Source organism: Crinia signifera, chromosome 7, assembly GCF_055691185.1.
Source record: "Crinia signifera chromosome 7, ASM5569118v1, whole genome shotgun sequence".
Taxonomy (NCBI): Eukaryota; Metazoa; Chordata; class Amphibia; order Anura; family Myobatrachidae; genus Crinia; species Crinia signifera.
Window position 1 is genome coordinate 80,725 of NC_139223.1, and position 27,785 is coordinate 108,509.

At 40.4% G+C, this 27,785-nt stretch overlaps 1 protein-coding gene across 4 annotated transcripts in view; it reads right to left on the reverse strand.

The window, feature by feature from the left end:
- TGFB1I1 (transforming growth factor beta 1 induced transcript 1) overlaps nucleotides 1-27,785 on the reverse strand; it is a 148,661-nt gene that overhangs the window by 65,713 nt on the left and 55,163 nt on the right. For all 4 annotated transcript variants that reach the window (XM_083152177.1, XM_083152175.1, XM_083152176.1 and 1 more), the window contains exon 6: nucleotides 2,794-2,857. In XM_083152177.1, coding sequence (XP_083008303.1) covers nucleotides 2,794-2,857 — 64 coding nt within the window. The remainder of the gene's footprint in view (nucleotides 1-2,793; nucleotides 2,858-27,785) is intronic.

The following is a 27,785-nucleotide window of genomic DNA, read 5'->3' on the forward strand; positions in this document are numbered from 1 at the left end:
ACCTGTATGTGACCCATAAAGGAAATGTATGTGACCCGGAATAAAAAGTATGTGACCCGGAATGAAATGTATGTGACCCATAAAGGAAATGTATGTGACCCATAAAGGAAATGTATGTGACCCATAAGGAAATGTATGTGACCCATAAGGAAATGTATGTGACCCATAAGGAAATGTATGTGGCCTATAAGGTAATGTATGTGGCCTATAAGGAAATGTATGTGACCCATAAGGAAATGTATGTGGCCTATAAGGAAATGTATGTGACCCATGAGGACATGTATGTGGCCTATAAGGTAATGTATGTGACCCATAAGGAAATGTATGTGACCCATGAGGACATGTATGTGACCTATAAGGAAATGTATGTGACCCATAAGGAAATGTATGTGACCCATAAGGAAATGTATGTGGCCTATAAGGTAATGTATGTGGCCTATAAGGAAATGTATGTGACCCATAAGGAAATGTATGTGGCCTATAAGGAAATGTATGTGACCCATAAGGAAATGTATGTGACCCATAAGGAAATGTATGTGACCCATAAGGAAATGTATGTGACCCATGAGGACATGTATGTGACCTATAAGGAAATGTATGTGGCCTATAAGGTAATGTATGTGACCTATAAGGAAATGTATGTGACCCATAAGGAAATGTATGTGGCCTATAAGGTAATGTATGTGGCCTATAAGGAAATGTATGTGACCCATAAAGGAAATGTATGTGACCCATAAGGAAATGTATGTGACCTATAAGGAAATGTATGTGACCCATAAGGAAATGTATGTGACCCGGAATGAAATGTATGTGACCTATAAGGTAATGTATGTGACCCATGAGGACATGTATGTGACCCATGAGGACATGTATGTGACCCATAAGGAAATGTATGTGACCCATAAGGAAATGTATGTGACCCGGAATGAAATGTATGTGACCTATAAGGTAATGTATGTGACCCATGAGGACATGTATGTGACCCATGAGGACATGTATGTGACCCATAAGGAAATGTATGTGGCCTATAAGGAAATGTATGTGACCCGGAATAAAAAGTATGTGACCCGGAATGAAATGTATGTGACCCATAAAGGAAATGTATGTGACCCATAAGGAAATGTATGTGACCCATAAGGAAATGTATGTGACCTGTATGTGACCCATAAAGGAAATGTATGTGACCCGGAATAAAAAGTATGTGACCCGGAATGAAATGTATGTGACCCATAAAGGAAATGTATGTGACCCATAAAGGAAATGTATGTGACCCATAAGGAAATGTATGTGACCCATAAGGAAATGTATGTGACCCATAAGGAAATGTATGTGACCCATAAGGAAATGTATGTGACCCATAAGGAAATGTATGTGACCCATAAGGAAATGTATGTGACCCATGAGGAAATGTATGTGACCTATAAGGAAATGTATGTGACCTATAAGGTAATGTATGTGACCCATAAGGAAATGTATGTGACCTGTATGTGACCCAGAAGGAAATGTATGTGACCCGGAATAAAAAGTATGTGACCCGGAATGAAATGTATGTGACCCATAAAGGAAATGTATGTGACCCATAAAGGAAATGTATGTGACCCATAAGGAAATGTATGTGACCCATAAGGAAATGTATGTGACCCATAAGGAAATGTATGTGACCCATAAAGGAAATGTATGTGACCTATAAGGAAATGTATGTGACCTATAAGGTAATGTATGTGACCCATAAGGAAATGTATGTGGCCCATAAGGAAATGTATGTGGCCTATAAGGTAATGTATGTGACCTGTATGTGACCCATGAGGAAATGTATGTGACCCATAAGGAAATGTATGGGATCTATAAGGTAATGTATGGGATCTATAAGGTAATGTATGTGACCCGGAATAAAAAGTATGTGACCCGGAATGAAATGTATGTGACCCGTAAAGGAAATGTATGGGATCTGTAAGGAAATGTATGTGACCCATAAGGAAATGTATGTGACCCGGAATGAAATGTATGTGACCCGGAATGAAATGTATGTGACCCGGAATGAAATGTATGTGACCTATAAGGAAATGTATTAAGGTGGCCATACACAGGCAGATATATCTGCAGATCTGGCTGGTTGGAGCAGACGCATGGTTATGGATGTGAGCAAATGTTTGTTGACAATTTGCTTGGAAATGCTGGAAATCTGACAAACTGTCATTCAGATATTACCGGGTTTTTGTTCCAACCTGCCAGATCTGAAGATAAATCTGTAAGTGTATGGGCACCTTTAGACCTATAAGGAAATGAATGTGACCCAGAAAAAGAAAGTATGTGACCTATAGGGAAATGTATGTGACCTATAAGAAAATGTATGGGATCGAAAAGGAGATGCATGTGACCTATAAGGAAATGTATGTGACCTACTGTTCCTACTAGGAACATATCCCAAACCACCCAACATTCTGACCCTGCAAATCAAGACCATACTATGTGCGTCAAAGCAGCGTGCATTGGAATAGAGGGCGTGACCACGGCTGAAGGCAGCAATGAGTGGCTGTTGTAGGTGGAAGACTCTCCAGGTAGCCCTAGGGGTCTCATACAGTTGTGCTAGGGTTCCATTACAGCAGGGCAGTGGTGATGAAATGCTCGCCAACCTACCCACCCCTGCGACTCTGCAGCCCGAATTGTAGGACTCTCACACTGGAATTGGGATTTTGGAGGGCAGAGTGCCGGGTTACCTCCTTCCCCCATGTGTTTCTATGACTGAATGGATATACAATCTGGCAATGTGGGTGACACTCTGATATCTCTCACCTTCTGTCCTCTGGTCTCTCTGCAAAATCTTTATCCCGCAGAGGAAACTGGGACATGATCTCATCTGGGGAAGAAAGATAATAAAGACAGGAAACGTTATCATTGTAGGGACTGTGTGCCTAACAGTGAGGGAATTAAGGAAAAGTGAAGAAAGGGTCTAGTAGTCAGCAGAAGAGAAGTGATGGTACAGTGGGAGCACGTGATGTGTAATAGTCAGCAGAGGAGAAGCGATGGCAAGGTGGGAGTGAGAGATGTGTAATAGTCAACAGAGGAAAAGCGATGGTATGGTAGGAGCGAGGGTCGTGTAATAGTGATGTGTAATAGTCAGCAGAGAAGACCCAATGGTACGGTGGGAGCAAGGGATGTTTAATAGTCAGCAAAGGAGAAGCAATGGTAAGGTGGGAGTTAGGGATGTGTAATAGTCAGCAGAGGAGAAGCGATGGTATGTTGGAAGCGTGGGCTGTTTATTAGTCAGAGGAGAAGCAATACTATGGTGGGAGCGGGGGTGTGTAATAGTCAGAGGAGAAGTGATGGTATGGTGGGAGGGAGGGGTGTGTAACAGTCAGCAGAGGACAAGCAATGGTACAGTGGGAGCTAGGGATGTGAAATAGTCAGAGGAGAAGCGAGGGTACGGTGGGAGGGAGGGATGTGTAATAGTCAGCAAATGAGAAGCGTTGGTACGATGGGAGCGAATGTCATGTAATAAGTCAGTTTTAGGGATAAGGGGAAGGGGGTATATCCGCACAAGCAGGTGCTACAGCACCAAAGTTACCCCAAACGAGACATTATCAATTGTAAATCTCAGAGGGGGTGCAGCCAAAGACAATAAATGTAACGACAGAAAAGAGGACAGGGAAGAATGTCTTTTTTGTTGGCGCACAAGAGGAGTTTTGAAAGAAATGTATGAGTTAAAATTGTTTTTAATCTTTATTAGAGTATATTTAAAATAAAACTGTCCAGTTTGTGAAATATTCCATATATATATATATATATATATATATATATATATATATATATATATATATATATATATATATATATATATATATATATATATATATATATGTAGGAGAGTCCGCACTCAAGGTAAATTGTTGTCATAGGGGGTGCTCCAACAGATGAATGAACATCATAAGGAAATAGAGATATAGGAAATGGGCACTCACCAAGGTCTTAAATTCAGCAAAGAAATTTATTCACGAAATGAAAATACATCCGACGTGACGTGACGTTTCGATCAAAGGATCGTCATCAGGAGAATGTCAACATAAGTAACAGATATCATTCCCAACCAACAGGCAACCTGGTATCCATCCATGGAGGAGATACAACTGTAAAGTCTCACCGGGCCAGTTTAAATACCATCATGCAGGAAGTGATCACTGCACTTCCTGGTGCAACATCAAACTCGGTACAATCGTGCGTTTAGGGCATATAAAAGAAGTTCAGGCACTCTAGTAATATAGCCAGTGCACAGAAGATTAACGAATTGTACCAGGAAAAAATTACAAACAACATAAATCTATAGACGCGCTGTTTAGCGCTAAACACTCTAGTCCCGCTAAAGCGGAAGTAGAATCTGCGTTCCACCCGCTCGTATCGCCGGGAACTTCCGCGTGTCACAGTATTCAATGTCAGTTACGCTAGACCGGAAGTAGAATTAGCGTTCCACCGGTACTAGCGAGGGGGAGCTTCAGCGTGTCATGCATAGCGTACAACGCTGTGTTATGCAAACAATTTTAGTTGTCATGACAGCGCAGCGTGGGATTAATCAGCGGGGAGCATAAGATGTTTACACAATATTTAGGATGTTGCGGTATATATAAACCAGCCCGGGTGGCCTCACTAATACTGACAAAATAAAAAGAATATAAAAAAACAATATTGATAACCAAAAAAAATTAATTAATTAAATAAATAAACACCAAGGGAAATTATCCATGTGTCAACACTTGTTGACACATGGAGCAACAGAACGGCATAAGAATAAGAAATCTAACAAAGTTATATACAGGATGTTCAATACTATGCTATTTTTGTGTTTTTATAATATTTGGATATTTTTATATATTTTTTGTTTTTATAGAAAAAATACCCCAAGGGGGTGATAAAGAATAAATATCACTTCAGTGGATATCTTCTCACAATAGTATAAATGTGAGTCAAACATATCATAAACACCAGGCGTAGTGACATCAAGAAGTATTAAATACAAATATAAATAAATCAATGCACATAAAAAGTACATAAAAAATACATAAATACATAAAGAATGACCTGGAGACACCAAATCCGACTTCAAAAGAACAAAAATCCAAACCAAGGCAACTGGAAACATAACCATAAAAATGAAAAAACGGGAAAAAGGGCATCAGAGGTTATCAACGCAAAAAGATGGACAATGGATTTGCCTCATTTAGGCCTTTAGGGGCAATCGTGCCCAGTTCAAAAATCCATTTCGCTTCTCGTTTCTTAAGCATAGTATCCCTATCACCACCTCTCACGGGTTTCGGGATATGGTCTATCAACATGCATCGAAGACTGGCCACACTGTGGCCCATTTTTGCAAAATGTTTAGCGACAGGTTTGTCCGAGGTTTTTGCGATAATCGCTGCCCTGATCGTGGTCCTATGATTAGCCATCCTCTCTCGAAAGTCTCGCTTGGTCAGGCCAACATAATATAACCCACATGGGCAAATCAGGATATAAATTACATAATCCAATCTGCAGTGCAGCCGATGTCTGATGGTAATCCTTTTCCCACTGTGCGGGTGGGCAAAAGCTGGCCCTGTCATCATAGATCTGCAGGTCGTGCAATCACTGCACCTAAAACAACCATTTTTAGGGCGGGGGAACCAGGTGCCTGTGTCTGTTTTTGTTTGACAGAGAGGTCTCATTAACAGATCCTTGAGGTTGCTTCCTCGTCTGTATGCACACATAGGAGGTGTTTTACTAACCCCAGTAAACGCCGGGTCAGTGGAAATAATTGGCCAATATTTAGCAAGCTTCTGTTTCCTGATATGTGCCCCTGTATCGAATGTATTAGCATAAATCATTCTTGGTTTTCTGTCAGCTACAGGAGGCACTAGTTGCTCTGCTGAATTTTTAGACCTTGCCTTGGTGAGGCATCTAGAGAGGGTGATATCTGAATAGCCACGTTCTTTGAATCTGGAGTACATCTCTCCAATTTGTTCCTCCATTGTCGCAATCACTGTATTGTTCCTTAGAACTCTTAAAAATTGAGACACCGGTAAGTTCTCTTTCAAATGTGGAGGATGGTGGCTCGTTGCATGGAGAAGAGAATTTCTATCAGTGTCCTTGCGATAAAGTCTGGACCCTAGGCCACACCCATCCTTGAAGAGGGTTACATCAAGAAAATTAATTTCACAACAACTAAAAGAAAAGGTGAAGCGGATCGGTGTCTCCAGGCCATTCAAACAAAAAAGCATATCCCTCAGGTCACTCTCACTTCCTAGCCAAATCAAAAAGACATCGTCTATATATCGACGGTAGTAAAATATCTTCGTCCCATAGATGGGAAAGATATGTCGCTGTTCATAACAAGCCATGTATAAATTGGCATATGCCGGTGCCAAATTCGACCCCATTGCGGTGCCGGTCTTTTGTACAAAGTACTTGTCTTTGTATAGAAAATAGTTTTTAGTCAAAACTAATGTAGTTAGTTCAACCAGAAACTCCGTGGGAGGACCTCCACGAAGCTCATCTTGCAATGTGAATCTAATCACTTCCAAGCCCTCCCCGTGGGGAATCACAGTGTACAAGGATGCGACGTCCATTGTCACTAAGATAGCTTCAGGGGGTATGGCTGGAATGCTCTTAATACTTTGTAACAAGTCTCCAGTATCACGTAAGTAGCTAGAAGTTTTTGTAACATAAGGTTGTAAGTGGTAATCCACATACCGTGCCAACGGCTGCAGGACGGATCCCCGGGCCGAAATAATCGGTCGGCCAGGGGGATCCGCCATGCCCTTGTGGATTTTCGGCATCGTATATATTATTGGACAAATGGGATAGTCCACCTTCAAAAAGCCCCAAACGTGATCATCAATCCACCCTGCAGACAAAGCTAGATCTAAAGCACTATCAATCTCTTTTTTGACCTGTATTCCAGGGTCCCCTGGAAGACACTGGTATACCAGGCTATCGCTCAGTTGTCTTAAGATCTCTTTGTCATAGTCTACCCAATCCTGGATGACCAACGCACCCCCCTTATCGGCCTGTCTGAAGACCAGGGAGTCGTTGGCCATCAAGGATTTTAGGGCTTCACGTTCCGATGTCTGCAGATTGTGGAATTGTGGGCGTGAAGAGGGTGGGTCCCTTGTACAATCAGTAAGTCTCAAAAACGTTTTGATACTGGGGTTGGCAGTGGAGGGGTCGAACACACTTGGTTGCCTAAACAAAGGTATCTCTGTGGTGTTAGAACTATCTTTGAAAAATTCTCTCAGCCTAAGCTTACGCCCGAATTTATAGTGATCTACAGTGGACTGAAAAGGTTTATGGTCACAGGTAGGCACAAATGAGAAGCCAAAGGACAGCAATTTGGTCTCACTCTCAGTGAGTTGATGGCTTGACAAATTAATTACTGAATCCATTATTTGGGATTCCTGCCTCGTCTTTTTCTTGTTGTACCCACCCCTTCTAGAGGGGTATCTTGATCGTCCCCCGGCCTCCCTCGGTTTTTTGCTCGGGTATCCCGGGAAAAAGACCCGGTGGGGGGTTTCTGAGATCTCTGGTCGTTATCCCCTCTTTCAGAGTCGGAATTGGACGCAGAGGTTGATGAATAATTTTGTCTAAACCGATTCTGTCTAAAGCGGTTCCTATTGGAGCCGGAGTCGCCCTTTAACCACCTATAAACCTGATGGGAACTGTAATCACTGTTAACAGTGGCCAATTTACGTCTTTTGAACGCCACTAGTTCTTGTTCAAAGGTGCCTATCTGTTCCTTGAGCTTCTCAGTCCACTTACTTTTTTTATCAGAAAGAAGTGTTGCCAAGTATTTGGAATTGAATTCCTCTATGTCAGCTCTAATCTTGTTCAATTCCACCCCTACTTCTTCGATCACCAAAACCATGAGATCCAGGGCACACTTATTCAACACCCCACACCATCTAGCGCAGAATGCTAGGTTATTACGCCCGATGGTGGGGGTATTGGACACCCTGAATCCCCTCGGTATTTTTTTGCTTCTATAATACTCGGAGAGGAATTGACCATGAAGGGTCAACTCTACTTCACGTTTCTTAAGCCTGTGTAGCTTGAAATATAGATCATTTGGAGTGTCATCAGGTAGTTTAGCAAATTCTAGAGCATTGAACAACACTTTCTCCGCATCGTCGTCTGTAAGAGATACTACATTGTTTTCAACCTGGCGGTACAATGCTTCATCCAGAATATGAGTGGGTATGCCCTGAGACATACCACAGTTGTAAATCAAGGAAAGTATACACTGTACAACAATAAAACAATACCCAGGTGAGAGAGTGACCCTAAGGATATGCGAAAAAAATAAATAAAAAAAAAATTGAAAAAAAAGCAAAAAGAAAAAGCAAAAATAAAAATAAAAATAAAGAATAAATAATAAAAATGAAAAAAATGAAAAAAATGAAAAAAACAACAACAAAAAAATGCCAGTTAGTGGAAGAACAGTAGAAAGTCCTCCAGGGGGGTCCGGAAGTCCGTGGATTGGTTGTTTAACCCAACAGGGTACAGGGGGATCGGTGCTGGGCACAAGGTGTGTCTATAGAAACCACCATAAAGATATGTAGGAGAGTCCGCACTCAAGGTAAATTGTTGTCATAGGGGGTGCTCCAACAGATGAATGAACATCATAAGGAAATAGAGATATAGGAAATGGGCACTCACCAAGGTCTTAAATTCAGCAAAGAAATTTATTCACGAAATGAAAATACATCCGACGTGACGTGACGTTTCGATCAAAGGATCGTCATCAGGAGAATGTCAACATAAGTAACAGATATCATTCCCAACCAACAGGCAACCTGGTATCCATCCATGGAGGAGATACAACTGTAAAGTCTCACCGGGCCAGTTTAAATACCATCATGCAGGAAGTGATCACTGCACTTCCTGGTGCAACATCAAACTCGGTACAATCGTGCGTTTAGGGCATATAAAAGAAGTTCAGGCACTCTAGTAATATAGCCAGTGCACAGAAGATTAACGAATTGTACCAGGAAAAAATTACAAACAACATAAATCTATAGACGCGCTGTTTAGCGCTAAACACTCTAGTCCCGCTAAAGCGGAAGTAGAATCTGCGTTCCACCCGCTCGTATCGCCGGGAACTTCCGCGTGTCACAGTATTCAATGTCAGTTACGCTAGACCGGAAGTAGAATTAGCGTTCCACCGGTACTAGCGAGGGGGAGCTTCAGCGTGTCATGCATAGCGTACAACGCTGTGTTATGCAAACAATTTTAGTTGTCATGACAGCGCAGCGTGGGATTAATCAGCGGGGAGCATAAGATGTTTACACAATATTTAGGATGTTGCGGTATATATAAACCAGCCCGGGTGGCCTCACTAATACTGACAAAATAAAAAGAATATAAAAAAACAATATTGATAACCAAAAAAAATTAATTAATTAAATAAATAAACACCAAGGGAAATTATCCATGTGTCAACACTTGTTGACACATGGAGCAACAGAACGGCATAAGAATAAGAAATCTAACAAAGTTATATACAAGATGTTCAATACTATGCTATTTTTGTGTTTTTATAATATTTGGATATTTTTATATATTTTTTGTTTTTATAGAAAAAATACCCCAAGGGGGTGATAAAGAATAAATATCACTTCAGTGGATATCTTCTCACAATAGTATAAATGTGAGTCAAACATATCATAAACACCAGGCGTAGTGACATCAAGAAGTATTAAATACAAATATAAATAAATCAATGCACATAAAAAGTACATAAAAAATACATAAATACATAAAGAATGACCTGGAGACACCAAATCCGACTTCAAAAGAACAAAAATCCAAACCAAGGCAACTGGAAACATAACCATAAAAATGAAAAAACGGGAAAAAGGGCATCAGAGGTTATCAACGCAAAAAGATGGACAATGGATTTGCCTCATTTAGGCCTTTAGGGGCAATCGTGCCCAGTTCAAAAATCCATTTCGCTTCTCGTTTCTTAAGCATAGTATCCCTATCACCACCTCTCACGGGTTTCGGGATATGGTCTATCAACATGCATCGAAGACTGGCCACACTGTGGCCCATTTTTGCAAAATGTTTAGCGACAGGTTTGTCCGAGGTTTTTGCGATAATCGCTGCCCTGATCGTGGTCCTATGATTAGCCATCCTCTCTCGAAAGTCTCGCTTGTTCATTCATCTGTTGGAGCACCCCCTATGACAACAATTTACCTTGAGTGCGGACTCTCCTACATATCTTTATGGTGGTTTCTATAGACACACCTTGTGCCCAGCACCGATCCCCCTGTACCCTGTTGGGTTAAACAACCAATCCACGGACTTCCGGACCCCCCTGGAGGACTTTCTACTGTTCTTCCACTAACTGGCATTTTTTTGTTGTTGTTTTTTTCATTTTTTTTCATTTTTTTCATTTTTATTATTTATTCTTTATTTTTATTTTTATTTTTGCTTTTTCTTTTTGCTTTTTTTTCAATTTTTTTTCATTTTTTTTTTTCGCATATCCTTAGGGTCACTCTCTCACCTGGGTATTGTTTTATTGTTGTACAGTGTATACTTTCCTTGATTTACAACTGTGGTATGTCTCAGGGCATACCCACTCATATTCTGGATGAAGCATTGTACCGCCAGGTTGAAAACAATGTAGTATCTCTTACAGACGACGATGCGGAGAAAGTGTTGTTCAATGCTCTAGAATTTGCTAAACTACCTGATGACACTCCAAATGATCTATATTTCAAGCTACACAGGCTTAAGAAACGTGAAGTAGAGTTGACCCTTCATGGTCAATTCCTCTCCGAGTATTATAGAAGCAAAAAAATACCGAGGGGATTCAGGGTGTCCAATACCCCCACCATCGGGCGTAATAACCTAGCATTCTGCGCTAGATGGTGTGGGGTGTTGAATAAGTGTGCCCTGGATCTCATGGTTTTGGTGATCGAAGAAGTAGGGGTGGAATTGAACAAGATTAGAGCTGACATAGAGGAATTCAATTCCAAATACTTGGCAACACTTCTTTCTGATAAAAAAAGTAAGTGGACTGAGAAGCTCAAGGAACAGATAGGCACCTTTGAACAAGAACTAGTGGCGTTCAAAAGACGTAAATTGGCCACTGTTAACAGTGATTACAGTTCCCATCAGGTTTATAGGTGGTTAAAGGGCGACTCCGGCTCCAATAGGAACCGCTTTAGACAGAATCGGTTTAGACAAAATTATTCATCAACCTCTGCGTCCAATTCCGACTCTGAAAGTGGGGATAACGACCAGAGATCTCAGAAACCCCCCACCGGGTCTTTTTCCCGGGATACCCGAGCAAAAAACCGAGGGAGGCCGGGGGACGATCAAGATACCCCTCTAGAAGGGGTGGGTACAACAAGAAAAAGACGAGGCAGGAATCCCAAATAATGGATTCAGTAATTAATTTGTCAAGCCATCAACTCACTGAGAGTGAGGCCAAATTGCTGTCCTTTGGCTTCTCATTTGTGCCTACCTGTGACCATAAACCTTTTCAGTCCACTGTAGATCACTATAAATTCGGGCGTAAGCTTAGGCTGAGAGAATTTTTCAAAGATAGTTCTAACACCACAGAGATACCTTTGTTTAGGCAACCAAGTGTGTTCGACCCCTCCACTGCCAACCCCAGTATCAAAACGTTTTTGAGACTTACTGATTGTACAAGGGACCCACCCTCTTCACGCCCACAATTCCACAATCTGCAGACATCGGAACGTGAAGCCCTAAAATCCTTGATGGCCAACGACTCCCTGGTCTTCAGACAGGCCGATAAGGGGGGTGCGTTGGTCATCCAGGATTGGGTAGACTATGACAAAGAGATCTTAAGACAACTGAGCGATAGCCTGGTATACCAGTGTCTTCCAGGGGACCCTGGAATACAGGTCAAAAAAGAGATTGATAGTGCTTTAGATCTAGCTTTGTCTGCAGGGTGGATTGATGATCACGTTTGGGGCTTTTTGAAGGTGGACTATCCCATTTGTCCAATAATATATACGATGCCGAAAATCCACAAGGGCATGGCGGATCCCCCTGGCCGACCGATTATTTCGGCCCGGGGATCCGTCCTGCAGCCTTTGGCACGGTATGTGGATTACCACTTACAACCTTATGTTACAAAAACTTCTAGCTACTTACGTGATACTGGAGACTTGTTACAAAGTATTAAGAGCATTCCAGCCATACCCCCTGAAGCTATCTTAGTGACAATGGACGTCGCATCCTTGTACACTGTGATTCCCCACGGGGAGGGCTTGGAAGTGATTAGATTCACATTGCAAGATGAGCTTCGTGGAGGTCCTCCCACGGAGTTTCTGGTTGAACTAACTACATTAGTTTTGACTAAAAACTATTTTCTATACAAAGACAAGTACTTTGTACAAAAGACCGGCACCGCAATGGGGTCGAATTTGGCACCGGCATATGCCAATTTATACATGGCTTGTTATGAACAGCGACATATCTTTCCCATCTATGGGACGAAGATATTTTACTACCGTCGATATATAGACGATGTCTTTTTGATTTGGCTAGGAAGTGAGAGTGACCTGAGGGATATGCTTTTTTGTTTGAATGGCCTGGAGACACCGATCCGCTTCACCTTTTCTTTTAGTTGTTGTGAAATTAATTTTCTTGATGTAACCCTCTTCAAGGATGGGTGTGGCCTAGGGTCCAGACTTTATCGCAAGGACACTGATAGAAATTCTCTTCTCCATGCAACGAGCCACCATCCTCCACATTTGAAAGAGAACTTACCGGTGTCTCAATTTTTAAGAGTTCTAAGGAACAATACAGTGATTGCGACAATGGAGGAACAATACAGTGATTGCGACAATGGAGGAACAAATTGGAGAGATGTACTCCAGATTCAAAGAACGTGGCTATTCAGATATCACCCTCTCTAGATGCCTCACCAAGGCAAGGTCTAAAAATTCAGCAGAGCAACTAGTGCCTCCTGTAGCTGACAGAAAACCAAGAATGATTTATGCTAATACATTCGATACAGGGGCACATATCAGGAAACAGAAGCTTGCTAAATATTGGCCAATTATTTCCACTGACCCGGCGTTTACTGGGGTTAGTAAAACACCTCCTATGTGTGCATACAGACGAGGAAGCAACCTCAAGGATCTGTTAATGAGACCTCTCTGTCAACCAAAAACAGACACAGGCACCTGGTTCCCCCGCCCTAAAAATGGTTGTTTTAGGTGCAGTGATTGCACGACCTGCAGATCTATGATGACAGGGCCAGCTTTTGCCCACCCGCACAGTGGGAAAAGGATTACCATCAGACATCGGCTGCACTGTAGATTGGATTATGTAATTTATATCCTGATTTGCCCATGCGGGTTATATTATGTTGGCCTGACCAAGCAAGACTTTCGAGAGAGGATGGCTAATCATAGGACCACGATCAGGGCAGCGATTATCGCAAAAACCTCGGACAAACCTGTCGCTAAACATTTTGCAAAAATGGGCCACAGTGTGGCCAGTCTTCGATGCATGTTGATAGACCATATCCCGAAACCCGTGAGAGGTGGTGATAGGGATACTATGCTTAAGAAACGAGAAGCGAAATGGATTTTTGAACTGGGCACGATTGCCCCTAAAGGCCTAAATGAGGCAAATCCATTGTCCATCTTTTTGCGTTGATAACCTCTGATGCCCTTTTTCCCGTTTTTTCATTTTTATGGTTATGTTTCCAGTTGCCTTGGTTTGGATTTTTGTTCTTTTGAAGTCGGATTTGGTGTCTCCAGGTCATTCTTTATGTATTTATGTATTTTTTATGTACTTTTTATGTGCATTGATTTATTTATATTTGTATTTAATACTTCTTGATGTCACTACGCCTGGTGTTTATGATATGTTTGACTCACATTTATACTATTGTGAGAAGATATCCACTGAAGTGATATTTATTCTTTATCACCCCCTTGGGGTATTTTTTCTATAAAAACAAAAAATATATAAAAATATCCAAATATTATAAAAACACAAAAATAGCATAGTATTGAACATCCTGTATATAACTTTGTTAGATTTCTTATTCTTATGCCGTTCTGTTGCTCCATGTGCACACATGGATAATTTCCCTTGGTGTTTATTTATTTAATTAATTAATTTTTTTTGGTTATCAATATTGTTTTTTTTATATTCTTTTTATTTTGTCAGTATTAGTGAGGCCACCCGGGCTGGTTTATATATACCGCAACATCCTAAATATTGTGTAAACATCTTATGCTCCCCACTGATTAATCCCACGCTGCGCTGTCATGACAACTAAAATTGTTTGCATAACACATCGTTGTACGCTATGCATGACACGCTGAAGCTCCCCCTCGCTAGTACCGGTGGAACGCTAATTCTACTTCCGGTCTAGCATAACTGACATTGAATACTGTGACACGCGGAAGTTCCCGGCGATACGAGCGGGTGGAACGCAGATTCTACTTCCGCTTTAGCGGGACTAGAGTGTTTAGCGCTAAACAGCGCGTCTATAGATTTATGTTGTTTGTAATTTTTTCCTGGTACAATTCGTTAATCTTCTGTGCACTGGCTATATTACTAGAGTGCCTGAACTTCTTTTATATGCCCTAAACGCACGATTGTACCGAGTTTGATGTTGCACCAGGAAGTGCAGTGATCACTTCCTGCATGATGGTATTTAAACTGGCCCGGTGAGACTTTACAGTTGTATCTCCTCCATGGATGGATACCAGGTTGCCTGTTGGTTGGGAATGATATCTGTTACTTATGTTGACATTCTCCTGATGACGATCCTTTGATCGAAACGTCACGTCACGTCGGATGTATTTTCATTTCGTGAATAAATTTCTTTGCTGAATTTAAAACCTTGGTGAGTGCCCATTTCCTATATATATATATATATATATATATATATATATATATATATATATATATATATATAATATAGAAACACACAAGTAATAGGCGGCACTCCGAGGTCTTGTAAAAATAACTCTGTATTGGATCAGGACACCAACGTTTCGAGGCTTACGCCTCTTTGTCAAGGTGAGGTAAAACAGTGAACAAATGTGCATTACAGAAGCTTACCTTAAGTAAGGTGAGTGACACCGCCCCTCCTTCCATTCAGTCAGCGCGGGCTTCCCATTCACAGTGGCGTCGCATAGCACCGGAATTGGCTGTATCATCACGTCACTTCCTGGATACCACTTGAAACGCAAGCCGCATCAGCTGTATGTGACGTGAGACGCATATCCCCGTTGTGCTGGATGGTAGACACTTCCTGGTAGCGGGACAGACCGGCTGCTGGAAATGAAAGGGCGTTACAATATGAGTACAGTAAATCAAAAAACCGTGCAAAAACAATGAGGACATGAATAAAAAATATCATGATAAGTGAGACACAAATGTAATTAAGTACTCTATAAGGATAACTACACAGATACTGGAAAAAAGGTTATAAAAAGGGGGAAGAAAGCGGTTAAAGCAACAGTCATGGTAATACTGAATGTAAAGCTGCATGAGCTTCATTTAAATGTTTGGGGTTATTTAAACACCCAGATGTGCGGAGGTCATGGGGGACTTAGTATCCTACATATGCCAAGGTCACCTCCAAGGGGCACAATGTTATGAAGTGGACATATCACAGCTGTACACTGACATGGGGGCTATATAGCCAGCGCCTGAGTCCAAGGTGTGTAATAAATCTACTGTGGCAGAGTAGCTCTATAAGAAAACTGAGAGGGGCAGTTTGTCATTAAGTCCCAGTGGTTTTGTCGAATTTAATCGATGGATCCAGGTTGCCTCCAACCTCAGTAGTTTGCCATCCCTATCTCCACGGCGTATGGACGCTGGCACATGGTCAATGGCCATGTGTTTTAAGTCTGTGAGTTTGTGGTGGGCCAAAGCGAAGTGTTTTGCCACTGGTAAATCAGTGTTTTTAGAATTACCAGCTAGGGCTTTTTTAATGGATGACCGATGGTTTGCCATGCGATCCCTCATGGGTCTGTTTGTTTTGCCCACGTATATCAGTCCACATGGGCATACAATAGCATAGATGATAAAGGATGACATGCAATTTAAGATGTGATTGATCTTGTAGTTCTTTTTTGTTATAGGATGTATGAACATCGGGCCTGTGATCATATCTGAGCATGTTGTGCATTTGACGCACTTGTAACATCCCTTGGTTTTAGTGAGGATGTTTGCTTGTGTCTCTGGTCTCTGGTGATCGAAGCCTGTAACATCTGTGTGTACTATCACATCCCTAATATTGCGCCCCCTGGTATAACAAAGCATCGGACGTTTCCTCTGAAAACAAGTTAATTGTTTATCCGTCTTCACAATCGGCCAGAGGGCCCGAGTTGCTCGGGGGAGTACTTTACTGGCAGGCGTGAGGCTGGTAACAAATGGCATTGGTTCATCCTCCTTGTTGGTAGCCACTTTTATGGACTTGGTTAGTAGCATGGTTCTGTCCATATTCAACACTTCAGTTTTTTGGTTCTGTAATTGATCTAACGGGTAGCCTCTTTCCACAAACTTAGTGACAACCGTGTCCAACACTTTCGGTAATAGGTCCGGTTGACTGGTGATTCTGGCTGCCCTCATCATTTGTGACTTGGCTAACGATTTTTTTAAAGCCAATGGGTGGAAGCTGTTGGCTTTCAATGTCGTATTCCTGTCAGTAGGCTTGACATATAATTCCGTTTGTATGGAATTGTTGCAGATTTTAATCATGACATCAAGGAAATGAATATCGCTGGTAGATTGCTGGTATGTGAGTTTAATAGTTGAAGGTCTGGAGTTGATCTTGTTTATAAGTTGTTGTAGCTCAAGTTCACTGCCGTCCCACACCATAAACAGGTCATCTATATATCTGTTGAAGATGAGAATTTTGCTGGATGTTATCGGGTCTGAAAAAAACATCTCCTGTTCTTCTTGGAACATATAAATGTTCGCGAAGGATGGCGATATCGGGCTGCCCATTGCGCACCCAGTTTTTTGACGGAAGAACTTCCCGTCGAAGAGAAAATAATTCTTTTTGAGTGTTAACTCCATCAGTTTCATGAACAGCTCCAGTTCGATGTCCTGCATATTTTGTGCCATCAAGAATGTTTTCATCACTGCTAGACCATGTTCCTGGGGGATGCTGGTGTAAAGACTAGCCACGTCCATTGTGACTAGTCTAGCTCCATCTGGTACCCATGTAAGGACTGAGAGGGCATTCAGGAATGCAGTGGTATCTTTGATATATGAGGGCTGTTGCATTATGATGGGTTGTACGATGGAATCTAAAAACTGAGAGATGGAATGATAGATGGAATCAGGTGCGCTAATAATGGGACGGCCGGGCGGGTTGCAGAGAGACTTGTGAATTTTGGGTACCGTATAAAAGATGGGTACCCTCGGGGATTTTTGTGTCAATGCCCCATGTGACTTCGATGAAATTAAACCTTCTTTCGATGCTTTAACCAGGATGTTGTCTATCTCAGCTTTATACATGTCCGTTGGGTCACTGGGTAATAATTCATATGTCATATCATCTGTAAGTTGTCTATATGCTTCTGCAAAACAAACAGACCCATGAGGGATCGCATGGCAAACCATCGGTCATCCATTAAAAAAGCCCTAGCTGGTAATTCTAAAAACACTGATTTACCAGTGGCAAAACACTTCGCTTTGGCCCACCACAAACTCACAGACTTAAAACACATGGCCATTGACCATGTGCCAGCGTCCATACGCCGTGGAGATAGGGATGGCAAACTACTGAGGTTGGAGGCAACCTGGATCCATCGATTAAATTCGACAAAACCACTGGGACTTAATGACAAACTGCCCCTCTCAGTTTTCTTATAGAGCTACTCTGCCACAGTAGATTTATTACACACCTTGGACTCAGGCGCTGGCTATATAGCCCCCATGTCAGTGTACAGCTGTGATATGTCCACTTCATAACATTGTGCCCCTTGGAGGTGACCTTGGCATATGTAGGATACTAAGTCCCCCATGACCTCCGCACATCTGGGTGTTTAAATAACCCCAAAAATTTAAATGAAGCTCATGCAGCTTTACATTCAGTATTACCATGACTGTTGCTTTAACCGCTTTCTTCCCCCTTTTTATAACCTTTTTTCCAGTATCTGTGTAGTTATCCTTATAGAGTACTTAATTACATTTGTGTCTCACTTATCATGATATTTTTTATTCATGTCCTCATTGTTTTTGCACGGTTTTTTGATTTACTGTACTCATATTGTAACGCCCTTTCATTTCCAGCAGCCGGTCTGTCCCGCTACCAGGAAGTGTCTACCATCCAGCACAACGGGGATATGCGTCTCACGTCACATACAGCTGATGCGGCTTGCGTTTCAAGTGGTATCCAGGAAGTGACGTGATGATACAGCCAATTCCGGTGCTATGCGACGCCACTGTGAATGGGAAGCCCGCGCTGACTGAATGGAAGGAGGGGCGGTGTCACTCACCTTACTTAAGGTAAGCTTCTGTAATGCACATTTGTTCACTGTTTTACCTCACCTTGACAAAGAGGCGTAAGCCTCGAAACGTTGGTGTCCTGATCCAATACAGAGTTATTTTTACAAGACCTCGGAGTGCCGCCTATTACTTGTGTGTTTCTATCGTCTATGCCTGGAAGGCACCGGGGCTGTTGGCAGGAGGGGAGAGTGCCGGACCGCACCCGCACCCCACAGTCTATATATATATATATATATATATATATATATATATATATATATATATATATATATATATATATATATATATATATATATATATATATATATATATATATATATATATATATATATATGAAAAACCTTTCTTAATTTTATAGGTTTTAAATAATAAATTACACTTCAAATGTGATCTGTGTCCTTTTATGTGTTATGCTAGGTCCTTATGTACTAGGGAGTTTTTATGCTTTTTCTGTAAAGACGTTATTACGTTGTTCCTTAACTGTATTTGTTCAATAATTGTCACGTTATTTATTCTTTACAGTTTTACTCCCTTTGTGATGCTATTCTTAGGTTGTTCTGTTATTAACTTGTTTTTGCGAGTTTAGTGCTCACGAGTGAATCATTTGATCTTTCACTGCCACATACCACTTATTCCAGGTTTTAATGTGCAGTGAGATCTTATCAAATTCCAAAGACTCTCCTCATGCCAGTCTATCATTAATTTAAGAAAATCATTTCACATACAGATGGATCCCTGTACATCACCTGATGTGTCACTTATATTTTATTAATTGCTTCTCAGCGTTTTTTAGAAGTGACACTGCGTGTACTTATGGGTCCCAATTGTTGGACAAAAAATGGTATAGACTAATTGGTATAGGTTTTAAGCTTTAGGAGATTCTAAGTGTTCATGTAGATCAATCTGATTCCAGATAATATCAATTGGTGTGTGCTGCACGGTCCACAATATCTGCTAGTGTGTATGACCTTGTACGCTATTATTGAGACAATTGTCTGCTAGTATATGTCACCTTATATACTGTTTTTATTCAGATGTATATTTGCTGAAATTGGTAAGCGGGTTTTGTCAGTGATGCTTATCACCAGATATTGATAGTTCGCTTCTCACCTTATGTGCACTTAGTTGGTTGAAACTGCTATCTACTGTTGCCAATTTTAGAATTGGATATACTTTGTTGCTTTATCAGCATAGACAATTGTGCTGTGGTTGTGCTTGAGATGAAAGCACAAAATGATACTGTGAATCTGATTATTGCTGCCCCAGTTCCTTCTATCAATAGATTGGACTGTCTGTGCAGCTTTAGTTTCTACAGGTTGTTTAACATGTCTACCATCTGTCCACTTTTGCAGACTAAATAGTGATAGGATTTAAATTATCCAGCTGGTATTGCCGGCTATTGGGTTTATTAAATCCTGTCTTGTGGAGATTGGTAATTTTAATTTAACATGTTACCAGCATATGATAATAATTGTAATGCTGGTTATACAATCAATGTAGGAAAACAAGAATTTATATATATCTCACAGTTTATCAAAGTTCAGTTATTGACAGCCAGTTTCACAAAGTATGATTTTTATGCAGATTCCGCTGTTATTTAATGTGCTGCCTGTGTGCTTCACATGTACAAAAATATGATCGAGAACGCATGGAAGGATAACATCATTACTAAAAAGGACTATGAGTTTTTACAAGTAGACTCTCCGGTAACTCCAACGTTATATCTATTACCAAAAATCCAAAAAAACGAAACACCACCAGGAAGGCCCATTATGTCGGGGGTAGGGTGCTTAACAGAAAAAGCAAGCATTTACATCGATCAGTACTTACGACATCATGTACTTTCCCTACCCTCATACGTAAGAGACACAATGGATGTCCTCCGTAAACTTCAGGATATAACCGTTGGACCGGATACATGGTTGGCGACATATGATGTCGAGAGTCTGTATACTAGTATACACCATGACAATGGCATCAAAGCAACCAAGTTCTTCCTCAGCATGAATCGACAAAACAATTTCAACTCCTTTCTGATCCAACTGTTGGAGTTTGTACTTACCAAAAATTACTTTACATGTAATGAGAAACACTACCTCCAGGTAAAGGGGACTGCGATGGGGACAGCATGTGCCCCAACGTATGCAAACCTTTACCTGGGGTGGTGGGAAAGGGAAGTCATGTTTGCCGAGACCAACAATATCTATACGGACCATGTGGTATTATATCTCAGATATATAGATGACATCCTACTAATATGGGATGGAGATCAAAAAGAACTGGAGACCTTCATTGATGTCCTGAACCACAACTCCTTAAATCTTAAATTATCAGGCAACAGCAGCAAAGAAAAAGTGAATTTCCTGGATTTATGTATACGAATTGAGGACAACGGCCATATTTCTACGGATAATTACCGTAAAGAAACTGCCACAAATAGTCTTCTTCATGCAACCAGCTCCCATCATCCGGCCACTATCAGAGCGATACCTAAAGGTGAAATATTAAGAACTAAAAGGAATTGTTCACAGACCACTGACTTTGCCATAAGAGAACAACAACTTTGTGAGAGACTCCACCAAAGAGGCTATAGCAAGAGATCAGTAAAAAAAGCTAAGAAAGAAGTAAGAGAACGCCCTCGAGAATCACTTTTGATCCCAAAAATCAGAACCAAAAAAGAAGAACCAGTAAGGTTCATTGGGACCTTTAGTAATAAGTGGCGTGAAATCAATGAAATTTTACAAAAACACTGGTCAGTTCTCCACACGGATATTGACCTAATGGATATCCTCCCTAAGAAAGTCCAGATCAGCTGGAGACGTTCAAACAATCTGAAGGACGTCTTGGTCCAGAGCCATTTGTCTAAGATACAAAAACCACTTATCTCAAAGAAGGGATCCTACTGCTGTCGCCAATGTAAAGCATGCCCCTTTATGGTACCCACAACGAGTTACCTTGACAGATATGGTAAAAAATGGAATATAAATGATTATATCAACTGCACTACGGAGGGAGTGGTGTATCATTTAAAATGCCCATGTGACCATATCTATATTGGGAAGACAAAAAGGAAACTTAAAGTAAGAATCTTGGAACATGTTAATAGTATCAAGAGAGCAAAACAAGATAAAATCAATTTTAAAAACCTCACCCGAATAGCTTCCCATTTCCTATCACATCATGGAGGAAACCCCCTGGGATTACAAGCATTCGGGATGAGACACATACGGTTAAACATCAGAGGAGGGGATGTAGACAAGAAATTGTTACAATTTGAGACAAAAATGATCTTTATGATGGATAGTGTATATCCAAAAGGTCTCAATGAGAATAATAGCTATATACATTTTCTGTGACATATCTCCAACCTACATCCCTACATTTTTATGTGCTCTCTTCTCCCCCCCTTTTTTCCTTTTACCTTCCCATTTCCTCTTTACAACTTGTCACTGCTCTCCTCATCTTAACCTCTTAATAACCCCTGCACAGGGGAGTACAGACGTGAATATGATAGACAAAGGTCATATCATGAGCCGAAGATGTGTCTAAGGGAATATTATTACATCTAATGCACATCAGACAAATTATAAGGGAATGTCATTACATTTAAAATACATCAGACAAATCATAACTAAATAAAGGGATATTAAAATATTTGAACCGATCTATGTATGGGTATATCCAATAATTATACAATATATTAAAAATGATACAATATATGTCAGAACAATAAAACATCTAACACTCTATCATATTTTAATAAGGATGACTTCCTGCACAATTACAAAGGTTTCCCACTCACAAGTTTTTTACCCGTTTTTTCACACCATTTTTCCACTGATTTTCTCACACAAATCATCCAAATAAATTGAGACATCAAACCACCAAGATATTATTTACACACCAAGAACTTACCTATTCCATTACAGTTATCACTGAAGCACTAATAGATATATTCTTTTATTACTCAAAAATCACATTTTACTCACCAATATTCTTTATCTAATATTCACATCTTCTCATCTCTCATTTATTTATAGTACATTCACAACACAAATTATTTTATTTCCTTGACCCTTGCGTAATATACACATATAATTTATTCTCAATATTTAATCCCTTAAATATGCATACATACAATAAATAACACCGATCATCAATGTATGATATACTAATTTATATATCCTACAAATAAATTATTTTTTTAAGATTTCCCCTGAAATTAAACTGACTTTTTAATGTATTTTCAATTCCCTAGAATTAAGTACACACAGCTCGGTCTATCATAATGAAATAGGGACTACCTGTACCCTGTATAAGTGATAATTTAACTCCGTGAAGAAACATTGGATGAGGAAAGCACGTGAACTCAGATACACCCTGTAATTGGTGGCCGCTTATTTAAATACCATTCAAGCAGGATGATCGGGTTCTGCCTTGAAAAAACTGCCATAGTGAAACGCGCGTCGGCGTTCACATGTCCTTGTGTTAGGTCCAAAATAATTTTGTTAATTGTAATGCTAGAACTGTTATAAACTGTATACCTGCGTAGTGACAGTGTAGCGTTAGTACGCGACTGTACCCGCTCTGCCGGCTGTAAGAATACAGCCAGAGCAGCGGCTGATCCACTTGCTAGAACTATCTTAAATTATATACCTGCGTAGTGACAGTGTAGCGTTAGTACGCGGCTGTACCCGCTCTGCCGGCTGTAAGAACACAGCCAGAGCAGCAGCTGATCTACTCGCTAGAACTGCCATTAATTATATACTTGCGTAGTGTCAGTGTAGCGTTAGCACGCGACTGTACCCGCTCTGCCGGCTGTATGAACACAGCCAGAGCAGCAGCTGATCTACTCGCTAGAACTGCCATTAATTATATACTTGCGTAGTGTCAGTGTAGCGTTAGTACGCGACTGCACCCGCTCTGCCGGCTGTAAGAATACAGCCAGAGCAGCAGCTGATCTACTCGCTAGAACTGCCATTAATTATATACTTGCGTAGTGTCAGTGTAGCGTTAGTACGCGACTGCACCCGCTCTGCCAGCTGTAAGAATACAGCCAGAGCAGCAGCTGATCTACTCGCTAGAACTGCCATTAATTATATACTTGCGTAGTGTCAGTGTAGCGTTAGCACACGACTGCACCCGCTCTGCCGGCTGTATGAACACAGCCGGAGCAGCGGCTGATTTACTTCTTCTAAACTTAGCAAGATCAGTGCAACGTTAGCACAGATCTATTCTGCTAACAGTACGCTCTAAATTCACAATGCTATAGGAATAAGTCACTATTAATATACATGCTGATGAATAAGCGGCAAAAGGAGTGTAATTACTGTATTCATCAAGCCAGAGCAGCGTTTGATCCAGACTTGCAATTTTTGTGAGAAAAATACAAAACGCCAGCACAGACTTATTCTGCTAACCATGTTGATAAATGACATAAGAAACATAAATCACTTTTAGTGAAATAATACATATTGGTTAGTGAGTAGCAACAGAATTGAAATTACAGTAACAGCTCGGATAAGGAGCTGAAACCGTATATAATAAAATCTGTGACACGGATTGTAAATGACTTTGAACTGCCTTATTCATGTAACCCCATGTGTGCACACGTTTTTAAAAAAATCAACTGTACAAATGCTTTCTAGTGAATAAAACCATACAAATAAAAACAATAACTGCGCATAAGGTGATATACACCAGCAGATATTGTATGGAATTCACAAGAGTACACCCATGATAACATAAAAGGTGGTACACACCAGCAGATATCGTATTCAAGCATATAATATACACCAGCAGACCGGCTGCAAACATAAAGCCGGGGCAACGGCAGCAATAGCCTAATCATCTTCTACTTTTTTTGATAAAGGTGTAACATTTGTACAAAACTGTTTGGTTGAAATTTGCCATAAACCAAGATACGATCTAAGAAATATCAGTTGCCTTCAGCACATATATATATTGTTCAGCCAGCAGCAATAAATTGAGATTGCGGCAGCACATTAAGAAACAGCGGAATCCGCATAAAAATCATACTTTGTGAAACTGGCTGTCAATAACTGAACTTTGATAAACTGTGAGATATATATAAATTCTTGTTTTCCTACATTGATTGTATAACCAGCATTACAATTATTATCATATGCTGGTAACATGTTAAATTAAAATTACCAATCTCCACAAGACAGGATTTAATAAACCCAATAGCTGGCAATACCAGCTGGATAATTTAAATCCTATCACTATTTAGTCTGCAAAAGTGGATAGATGGTAGACATGTTAAACAACCTGTAGAAACTAAAGCTGCACAGACAGTCCAATCTATTGATAGAAGGAACTGGGGCAGCAATAATCAGATTCACAGTATCATTTTGTGCTTTCATCTCAAGCACAACCACAGCACAATTGTCTATGCTGATATGATTTTGTAGAGATGGGAAACTCTGTAAGGGATTCTTTGGCAGAGTGGAGGAACTTGGAAAGAGTGCAGGATAAGTGGGAAAAATTAAAAAGTGCAATTCTAAAAGCAACAGAACTTTGTGTCAAAAGAGTTAGGAAAAACACACGAAAAAGGAAGCCATTGTGGTTTGCAAAAGAAGTAGCAAGTATTGTGAAAGCAAAAAAGTTGGCCTTTAAGAAATTTAAGAAGATGCAGAAGAATGAGGACAAAGAGGTGTATCTTGTTAGACAGAAGGAGACTAAGAAGGTAATCAGATGTGCAAAAGCACAGGCTGAAGAGAAAATGGCCCAATCAGTGGGTAAAGGGGGGAAAACTTTTTTTAGGTATATAAAAGTGAAAGGAGAAAAACAAAAAGTGGAATAATAAGACTAAAGACAGAGAGTGGAAGTTTTCTTGAGGGGGACAATGTAATAGCAGATAATATTAATAATTATTTCTGCTCAGTATTCACTGCTGAAAGAGAGGGGAACGGGCCACAATTAAGTTGCAAGTATAGTCAGAAAACTGAGGGAGAAACAAGTACATTTACAGAGGAGAAAGTCCTCACACAACTCTCAAAACTGAAAGTGGATAAATCAATGGGGCCAGATGGGATACATCCAAGGATACTAAAAGAGCTCAAAGGGGAGCTGGTAAAACCAATAACAGAATTATTCAACCAGTCACTAGCTACTGGAGTAATCCCAGAGGACTGGAAAACAGCGAATGTAGTCCCACTGCACAAAAGTGGAAGCAAAGAAGAGGTAAGCAACTATCGACCAGTGAGCCTTACATCAGTAGTAGGGAAATTGATGGAAACACTCTTAAAAGAAAGAGTTGTAGAATATCTCAAAACCAGCAATTTACAGGATCCAAAACAGCATGGGTTTACTGGGGGAAGATCATGTCAAACAAATCTTATTGACTTTTTTGACTGGGTGACTAAAGTAATAGATCAAGGTGGGGCTGTAGATGTAGCTTATCTAGACTTTAGTAAAGCTTTTGACACTGTCCCACATCGCAGACTGTTAAATAAACTTGAAAGCTTGGGATTGGATTCTAAGATAGTTGAATGGATAAGAGCATGGTTGCAGGACAGAAAACAGAGAGTTGTAGTAAACGGAGTACAGTCAAAGGAGGGAAAGGTTACAAGTGGAGTACCCCAGGGATCTGTACTTGGACCAGTGCTTTTTAATATCTTTATTGGTGATATTGCAAATGGAATTGAGGGTAAAATGTGCCTGTTTGCAGATGACACAAAGGTATGCAACAGGGTAGACACACCAGGAGGGGTAAAACAAATGATTGATGATCTAGGTAGATTAGAGGAATGGTCAAGAGCATGGCAACTACAGTTTAATGCCAAAAAATGCAAAATCATGCACTTGGGTTGCAAAAATCCAAAGACTAAATATAGTATAAATGGCACTATAATGGAAACTACTGAGGAAGAGAGGGATCTAGGTGTCACTATTTCAGGGGACTTAAAGGCAGGTAGGCAATGTAACAAAGCAATGAAGAAGGCAAGTCAGATGCTTGGTTGCATAGGGAGAGGTATCAGCAGTAGAAAGAAAGAAGTAATAATGCCACTGTATAGGTCATTGGTACGACCTCATCTAGAGTATTGTGTTCAGTTCTGGAGGCCATATCTCCAGAAGGATATAAATACATTAGAGACTGTACAAAGAAGGGCAACTAAAATGGTGCATGGCCTACATCTCAAAACGTACCAGGAAAGACTAAAAGATCTTAATATGTATACTTTAGAGCAGAGAAGGGAAAGGGGGGACATGATAGAAACTTTCAAATATATCAAGGGTTTTAACAAGGTACAGGTGGGAGACATTCTTCACAGGAAGAGGAGCAGCAGAACACGAGGACATGCACTGAAACTAGAGGGAGGAAGATTCAGGGGAAATTTGAGAAAGAATTACTTCACAGAAAGAGTAGTAGATAAGTGGAATAGCCTCCCATCAGAGGTGGTAGAGGCAAATACAGTAGTACAATTTAAACATGCTTGGGATAGGCATATTGATATCCTTACAAAAAAATAAGGATCGAATATGGTTTGAGGTAACATGTTTAAAAAAGGGGCAGACTAGATGGGCCAAGTGGTTCTTATCTGCCGTCAAATTCTATGTTTCTATGTTTCTATAAAGCAACAAAGTATATCCAATTCTAAAATTGGCAACAGTAGATAGCAGTTTCAACCAACTAAGTGCACATAAGGTGAGAAGCGAACTATCAATATCTGGTGATAAGCATCACTGACAAAACCCGCTTACCAATTTCAGCAAATATACATCTGAATAAAAACAGTATATAAGGTGACATATACTAGCAGACAATTGTCTCAATAATAGCGTACAAGGTCATACACACTAGCAGATATTGTGGACCGTGCAGCACACACCAATTGATATTATCTGGAATCAGATTGATCTGCATGAACACTTAGAATCTCCTAAAGCTTAAAACCTATACCAATTAGTCTATACCATTTTTTGTCCAACAATTGGGACCCATAAGTACACGCAGTGCCACTTCTAAAAAACGCTGAGAAGCAATTAATAAAATATAAGTGACACATCAGGTGATGTACAGGGATCCATCTGTATGTGAAATGATTTTCTTAAATTAATGATAGACTGGCATGAGGAGAGTCTTTGGAATTTGATAAGATCTCACTGCACATTAAAACCTGGAATAAGTGGTATGTGGCAGTGAAAGATCAAATGATTCACTCGTGAGCACTAAACTCGCAAAAACAAGTTAATAACAGAACAACCTAAGAATAGCATCACAAAGGGAGTAAAACTGTAAAGAATAAATAACGTGACAATTATTGAAC